The sequence below is a fragment of the Cryptomeria japonica genome, chromosome 8 (assembly GCF_030272615.1).
Source record: "Cryptomeria japonica chromosome 8, Sugi_1.0, whole genome shotgun sequence".
NCBI lineage: Eukaryota > Viridiplantae > Streptophyta > Pinopsida > Cupressales > Cupressaceae > Cryptomeria > Cryptomeria japonica.
In genome coordinates, this window is record NC_081412.1 from 4,460,131 (window position 1) to 4,468,933 (window position 8,803).

Consider the following 8,803-nt stretch of genomic DNA (forward strand, 5'->3'; position numbering starts at 1 on the left):
TATATATATATATATATATGCACATGTGCATGTATGCAGTACACATTACAATAAATATAAAAGTATATGTATACATTTTCATCATTTAAAACATATTTAAACATGTGAATTAAAAAAATTAGATATACAAAATAAAATTTAAACATCATAAATGCATACACTAGAATTATCTTTATAAAGACAAATTTAAGATAAATTTCTAGATCTATGCACCAAAGAAATTTAAACAACTATAAATTTAATTTTAAATTTCAATATATGTCTAATTTACAATTACATATATTTGCATACAATAATTAAGTTGAAAATTAGTCAAATTAATTCAAATGAGTAAAATTAAGTCAAATGAGTCAAATTAAGTCAAAATTGTCAAATTAAGTGGTCAAATTAAGTCAAATGTGTCGTAAGGGGTCTTATGTGGTCCTAAGGGGTCACCCATGTGTTAGAACGCATGCATGACCCCTTAGGACCACATAAGACCAATTACGACACCATTTGGTCTTATGTGGTCCAATTAGGTCCTAAGGGGTGCACATGTGTCATAAGGGGTCGTATGTGGTCCTAAGGGGTCACTCATGTGTTAGAACACATGCGTGACCCCTTAGGACCACATAAAACCCCTTACGACACCATTTGGTTTTATGTGGTCCAATTAGGTCCTAAGGGGTGCACATGTGTCATAAGGGGTCGTATGTGGTCCTAAGGGGTGACCCTTAGGACCACATAAGACCCCTTCTGACACCATTTGGTCTTATGTGGTCCAATCAGGTCCTAAGGGGTGCACATGTGTCATAAAGGGTAGTATGTTAGAACACATGCGTGACCCCTTAGGACCACGTAAGACCACTTGCGACACCATTTGATCTTCAATAATTTTTTTTTTTAGTTATCACCTTTTCCAATAAAAAGTTTTTTTATTTTAATTGAAAGAAACAGTTAAAAAAATTACTTAGAAGGTCAAAAACAGCTGTGTGAACACTGCTCATTCACGTTCCTTCAAATCTTCTCCACAATTTTGATTTAAGCAAGATTAATAGATAATATAAAGAGAATGAAGCGTGACCGTTTGAGTAAGCTTTTCCAATCATTTCATCTTTTTTAATTGAGATCAGTAGTGTAAATTAAAAAAATAATGATTTGTGCTGTCTATCAAATAATAAAAAGAATATTGGATTAAGTGTGTTGTCCCTACTAATGCTACAACTAAGATTCCTCACCTACCTTTCAACTTATTGAGTCAAAAAGATGAAAGGAAATCTTTAAAAGAGATCCTCCTCTGTGATAACAGCATATTATTGTCGTCATGTCTTCCACCGATAAGATGTTAGATCGCTGCTCATTCACGCGTTTTCCTTTGGTCAAAAAGCTGGGGAAAGTTAAGAGGGGACGGAGTGGAAGTCTTATCAAGTGAATTTCCATCTCATCTTTCCTCTCCTTTCCAGGCAAGATCGTGGAAACGCTACCCATTTGCGCACTACCTCATCTTTCCTCATCTTTCCTCATCTTTCCAGGCAAGATTCCTTTCCAGGCAAGATCGTGGAAACGCTACCCATTTGCGCACTACCCTCCTTTCCTCATCTTTCCTCATCTTTCCTCTCCTTTCCAGGCAAGATCGTGGAAACGCTGCCCATTTGCGTACTACCCTTCTTAAATCTCTATAAATATCTCTACTCTTGTTACCTGCTGCAGCACTGAATTTGGTTGCTTTCAATTAGAGGGCTTTTAACCCATCCACTCCCTTTCCTTTACTCTTGCCTATAGTTTCATTCTTGATTTATTTATTTATTTGCTCACGTCAGAGCTTCAGTTTTCTGTTAATGGCTTCCACTTCGACATCTGGTCGAGGACAGCAGGAAAGACATCCACTTCTGGCACTTGAACGTCCTAGCAAAAGGATACAATCCGCCGTGACTGTAAAGCAGTATGATGTATTCATCAACCATCGAGGCCCAGATGTCAAAAAGACTCTGGCTCAGCAGCTTTACGATTCTCTAAAGGAAGCTGGGATCTCGGCATATCTAGATTCTGAAGAGACTGAATTGGGAGATTCAATTTCTTCCACCATAAAGAATGCCATATACTCTGCCAGAGTGCACATCGCCATCTTGTCACCGCGATATGCAGAGTCTGCTTGGTGCTTAGCTGAGCTAGCTTTGATGTTTCAAACCAAGGCTAAAATCATTCCCCTGTTTTACCATGTTGACCCTTCAGACTTCCGCTACATAAAAAATGAAGTCGCAATTGCATTTTCCGGACACGAAAGGAAGTGCAGATATCCGAGTCATGACATTCAACAGTGGAAAGAATGCCTCCAGAATGTTTCGGAGATCAAGGGCTACGAATTCAACGAGTAAGACACCATCATGAGCTTTCCGTCCATATGTATTTTCTATATTTTGTTAATTTTTATTGTTATTTTACATTTTTGGTCCATAGGTTGTCTCCTGGAAAATTGTCAGTCCTTCTGTTGACAGAAAATTAAATCAGCAGTCACAAAAATGATGACTATTTCATATTTTGTGTGCTAACTATTTTGTAATTTTCAATGCATCTCATTTTAGAGAGAAGCATTTTTAGATTCTTAATTTTTTAAAGATTTATATTTCACTTTTTAAAGTATAAATTTGTTTCCATGTTTGAATTTAAAATGTTGGATTGCATTATGGAAAATAGCTTTGCCTTATTTTGTTACATTGTTAATTAAGAATTTTATAATATTGTAAAGCTGTTGTAATTCATATAATGTACGAGTTAAAATTTTATTAGAAATGAAAAACACATTTTCATTTTTAAACTTGGTATTAAATATTTTTTATGCTATATTCATGTTTATTTCTTTTCTATTCTAACTACATACTAAAAATATCATTGGTAAAATCAACTCTGTAATGGGGGACTTTACCTCAAAAGTTCAGAATATCATAAGCAGAGTAGAGGGGGGCTTTTAGTGAGTAGAGAAAAGGGGGTGCTTAGACTGGGTCTCATGGAGGGGGGCTTCCTAAAAAAAGAGTTGGAGCTGCTGAGATTCTTTTAGGAAAATTTTTGAAATACAAATATTGAATTTGCTCATTCATAATTTAAGAACCAAATATCTCAAATAGTTAGCAGATTTTTGGGTGTGGTTTTGACAGCTTATACTTTTTTATTTGAATCTCCTCTAGTCTTATCTGGAGCTCTCTTTTTGGTCTTTTGGCCACTTACCATCGGCTCCTCCTTTTCCCGTTTCCATCTAAGCTCTGAAGTTATTTAAAGGAGTCTGTTTGTGGTGTTGTTTGTAAATTTCTACCATTTTTGCAGATTTATACTTAGATTTCAAAACATTACCTTGATTTTCTTACTTTGGGCAGCGTTATTGCTGTCTTTTGGTCTTCCTTCTATCTTGGCAACTGCCGTGTCTTTATAAATTCCTACCTTTTGGCATTTTCCTTATGCAGCCCATATCTCCCTCTCCATGTCTGTTGATATTTCTGCGGCTAGATGGTTTTCTTGCTGGCAGACTTCCCATCTTTTTCTGAGTGTTGACTCTTGCATTGGGGTTTCTGGTTGGAGGCTTCCTACAGTTCTGAATATCAATTGAAAATTTGGAAGCATCTCGGCAGGCCTGGAATTTGACAGGGTAAATGGCCGTTATTTCACTTTTGAATCGTATTTGACAGTTTAAAAAATTAGTTGAACATATGTATTGACATGTTATTTTTTTCTAAAACCGTATAGATGGCACTTAAAAGTATAGATGGCACTTAAAATTATAAATAAACCGTAAAAACATATAGTAGGTAATATATATCATAGAATATTATAATTTATAATATTGATATATATTAATTTATAATGTTTATTATAAAAATATAATATATTTAAAATATTTTGAAATGGAAGGATGTAGTTGTTTCTAATTTTATAATATTTTAATATGATTTTTTAGAATAGTTCTATTTTTTCATATCAATTTAGAAACTTGTCATAATTGAAATGATAGAATATAATTGATAAAATATTTTAATATGAAGTTTTACAATATATTCTATTTTTTTTATATATGAATTTAGAAACTTAGTCAATTTAAATTTTTAAATATATTTAATAAGATTGTTATAGAAACTTGTCATAATATATATCATTTTAAAATTTTAATATTTATTATTACTAAATTAGTAATTATTAATTGGTTATCATTTAATGTTAATATATAATATATATTAGTGTATTAATTTAGAAACTTATTTAGTAAATTTAAGATTTTTGCATATATTGTTCATTTCTTCCCAAGAAAGACGTGCATTGCATTTTGGTGTGGCTTCAATCTTCTACATTTATATTTTTTGACAGTTAATATTTTTCTTAAAACGTCAAATGAAAGACATTGAAATGACTAAACCGTCATAAAAAAATCATATGACAGGTAGGGGTGACCATTTTTATAGACGTGATTCTTGCTATGTATCTGTTTTAAAGGCTCAGGCTAGGCCATTTTGATTCAATATAGGTTTTCATTTTTTTCAAATTTAAAAATAAAAAGAAAGTCTCTATTACTTACAACCTCAATTTTTGTTTCTGCTTTTCGTATTTCCAGCGATCAGAAAAAGTTGTGTAATGGCGTGGTGTCTGCTGTGATGAACGAGAAGCAAAAGAGGAAAATTCCTTTCCAAGTTGCAAAATATGAGGTTGGACTTGATAAGTTTGTGAATGATTTCCACAGCCGTTGCCGGAGAAATGGGCAGATGATAGATAAAATAATTGGCATCTACGGAATGGGAGGGTCTGGCAAGACCACTCTCGCCAAATATTTGTTCAATCACAAACATTCAGAATTTAGTGGATCAACTTTTCTCTTTGATGTACGGGAACGACAAGTCAAAGGTGAGTTGACTTCTCTGCAAAGTCAGCTTCTCAAAGATCTTCTTAACCTGGAAGGAAACACCATTCCTAGCATAGAAGATGGGATCGCCGTTATCGAGTATAATCTTAAGAGGAGCCGTGAATATAGGTTCCTTATAGTTATAGACGACGTTGATAATCAGAAGCAGTTAGATGCACTTATACCCACAGATGCTCTCAATCCCAATAGTTTGGTGATTGTCACAACCCGTAACGAGGGTGTTCTTATACAGGCCAGAGTCATAGTTCGTTATAAGATGAAAGAAATGGATCCACAGCATAGCAGAGAGCTCTTCTGCTGGCATGCATTTCATAGACAATCTTGTGGAAGTGGATATGATAATTTGGTTGACAGCTTTGTCAATTTGTGTAAAGGTTCACCTCTTGCTCTTAAAGTAATGGCCGCGCATGTTTCTGGCCGTGACAAGGCTTACTGGAAGTTACAGTTAGATGTTGTTAAGGCAAGGCTAGACACAGACATAAGAGAGACTCTTAAAATAAGCTATGATGCTCTGGAAGAGGATCAAAAACAGATCTTTATGGATATAGCGTGCTTTTTCATAGGGAAAAATGTGAGCACGGCAATAAGTATATGGAAGACTTCAAGGTGGAGAGCCGAACATGCACTTCAGACCCTCAAGGACAAGTCCCTTGTTGAAACAGAATCTGAAGTTTTTTGGGGATCGAATTGGTATGAGCCACCATCTTATTTCAGAATGCATGATCATCTCCGCGACTTGGGGAGAGAACTGGCAGATAATGAAACGAACCATCCTCGTCGACTGTGGCGTCCTGAAGATCTTGTATGTGTTTTTTGCTGTCTTAAATTCATGGTCTTACTTGGAAATGGTTTGTTTTCTATAAGCTGTTTAACCATTTACGCGTAACTTAGATGAACATTTTCTAATTTCAAAGAAATTTGGATTCAGATTGATATAAGTGAAATCAAGGGATTCCAGAACATGCTCATGCGGTCCGAAGGAAATTGTTTCAGATGGTACAGTTGTATTCAGGACAAAGAAAGTGGTCTTGTGATGAGATGTTTTCTGGAGAGTTCAAGGACATCAACTGATTTACGATGGCTTGAACTTAATGGTAGGATTCCTGAATGGATTCCTTTACAAAATTTGCACACTTTAAAATTTATAGGAGAGTCACCTTCGAGGTTGTGGCAAAGGGATGACCAGGTATATGCTTTTCTTTTTCTTTTTCTTAAATCAAAATATTAAGCTTTGGTAGCATCAGCAAGTAGTTCGTTCTTGTCAGATTTTTATCATTGAAAAACAACAGTTGAGACAAAGTGGTTATATATTCCAGGTTTTGCTCAAGCTCAAAGAGCTATATTGCGTTTTATGGGCTCCTTGTACAGACTCCACTCATCTAAACAAATTGGTGAGCTCGGTTGGAATGTTAAAAAATCTAGAAAGGCTGCAGCTAAAATTTGTAGGAAACATCTTCGAATGGAGTTTTGAATGGAATTGCTTGCTAAAATCTTTGAGAGAACTCGCCAATCTGAAAACTTTAGAGTTGATTGAGTTTCAACTAGAAGGGGAATTTGCTTTAAGCAACAGCGGAGAGGCAACTGATGATCGGTTTTGTATGGGAAGCCTTGAAGCCATAACTCTGTGTGGCGTATTGAAAACAAGGAGGGTCTCAATTAGTGGACAGTCGTGTCCGATCCTTAAAACTCTTAACCTTAATTCTATGGAAGATCTAATTGAAGTGGATGTAACAGGGGTAACCACATTGGAATGTCTGATGCTGTTCGAATGTAGAGAGATGAGAAAAGTATTGGTCAATGATCTGCCATATCTTGAAATGTTTCAAATGAAATTCTGCAGGACTATGACAGAGTTGCCAAATTTTGGGTGTGTCAGTTTTCTCAAGAGGATCCGTATTAGCCGCTGTCGAAACCTGCGGGATATATCAGCTATTGAAAGATTGAAGTGGTTGAAGAGGATCTGGATCGCGCATTGTCCAGAGCTGGAGAGTATAAAAGCTATTGAACCATTGAAGAGATTGAAGAGAATCTTCATTAATAAATGTACAGAGCTGCAGGATGCAATTTGTCTTGAAGAATTGAAGGCGTTGAAGAGTGTCTTCATTGGGAATTGTCCAAGGCTGCAGAACATATATGGCATGGAATTTTTAAAATGCCTGGAGAGCATTGTCATTACTGTATGTCCGCAGCTGCAGAATATAAAGGGTGTTGAAGAATTGAAAGGACTGAAGGAGATGATTATTGCAGATGCTCCTATAATAAGTTGCGTTGAAAGGTTGCAGGTATTAAACGCATATCGTTGTATTTTCTCATTAGTTTGTCCATTTTTTACTTTTAATTTAGTTACCCTGTTGATTTTAATTTTTTTTTTTTTTTTCTGGAACGGTTGCATCTGAATAAAATATTTCTAAACGTTCTGTTCGGTTTTCCGTATATAGTGTTGAAAATAATTTAGCGAGAGCACTGTGATTTCAGAGATTGCCGGGGGAGGTTACGATTATAGTGGGGAGATCGGCCACGGCAGATTCCATCGCCGAAGAAGATGTCTTCAAATGGACATTGTCAGATAAAATTGGGGATGGTTTCTGTGAAATAAATTTGAAGGGAAATAGCAGGGAAAAAGTAGAGCAGATGATCCATTCCTTTGATAGAACCCGACATGCGTTCAGTACATTCATCTTTTGCACTACGTTTGATATCTCTCCTCGCATACCGAAAGACTTTTGTAGTTGGACCCCGACTCTGTTTCATGTGCGTCTTGGCTCTCATGGTTTTTGGGAAAGAAGAGAGAGGATGATATATATGTGTGCGGTTAGCGAAGAAAGGTTCTCAAACTATGACTCCTGGTTATCATCAGAGCCTATGATGGAGAAGGGGTTTATAATGGGAGTGAAGAAAGGCGAGGAAAGCAAAACCCTCCACATATTGAAAAGCTTAGTTGTTCAACTACGCTTGGGCGAACTTTGTTGCGTCGGCAATAGTAGAAAAGATGTTGATGTTCGGTTGGGTAAAAGAGATTTTGTGTTAGCTGACAATGATGATTTCATTGACGAATATGATGAGGAGGAAGAACTTGATGGTGGTGATGATTAAAAATTCCGTTGTTGTAAATGAAATTATGGTTATCTTAAAAAGAAAGAGTTATGCAAAATGATTTTCTTTAGAGTAGTATTAATTTATTTAATTAGTTTGATGAAATTTTTAAAAAAAATTTAAAAAATTAAATTTTAGTATTATTTTTTTTAATCATTGATAGAATATAAATATATTACTATTTGTATTTTATTTTGTTAGTAAAAAATGTTTTAAAGGATAAGTAAAATCAATAAGATATAAATTGAAAAAAATCATAAATGAAATTAAATGTTATGTGTATCAAGTTTGCGGTCGAAGATATTTTTTTTCATTTAAAATCACATAACAACTTAAGGCTATCAAGCTAGTTGAACTTTGTCAAACTAGATTTAAGGTCCTATAAAAGATTTTTTTTTATTGAAATAAAGCAAAATTACAAATAATAGCAGCTACAATAAGTTGTCGCTGGAAAAGGATTACATAACTCAATACAATATAAACCTTTCAAGATAGAACTAGAACCAAAGACCCAACGATTAACGCTGCAAGATAAAATTTTTATAAAGGAACTTGTAACAACTAATCTGCTAATCTAAAGAAGATTACAAGGCAAAAACATGAGAAAACACTTTGCAAAAGTCCATATGGTAGGGGAGAGGGACTAGTAGTCGTTAGGGCTAGCTTCATGAACATGTAGCCATCACATGGAATATCGTAAGACCTTCTTTTTTTTTAGAAATGTAAAATGGACACTTAATTATCTACAACTGTCACGACCCTTATTATTTTCATCATTATTATTTAATAATTAAATTAAATTAGACATTTATTTAATCATAAAATATAATT

At 34.7% G+C, this 8,803-nt stretch overlaps 1 protein-coding gene across 2 annotated transcripts; it reads left to right on the forward strand.

Annotated features, from left to right (window-relative positions):
• Window positions 1-1,325: 1,325 nt before the first annotated feature.
• Window positions 1,326-8,050, forward strand: LOC131051187 (disease resistance protein Roq1). 2 transcript variants are annotated; one of them, XM_059209834.1, is made up of 5 exons: window positions 1,326-2,350; window positions 4,574-5,681; window positions 5,808-6,065; window positions 6,196-7,161; window positions 7,318-7,496. In XM_059209834.1, exons 1-5 carry the CDS (start codon window positions 1,818-1,820, stop codon window positions 7,321-7,323), a joined length of 2,871 nt encoding a protein of 956 aa, XP_059065817.1. In that variant the 5' UTR covers window positions 1,326-1,817; the 3' UTR covers window positions 7,324-7,496. The 2 variants fall into 2 exon arrangements, with proteins under 2 accessions (XP_059065817.1, XP_059065816.1); XM_059209833.1 differs by having other exon boundaries at window positions 1,334-2,350; window positions 7,355-8,050.
• Window positions 8,051-8,803: the final 753 nt, after the last annotated feature.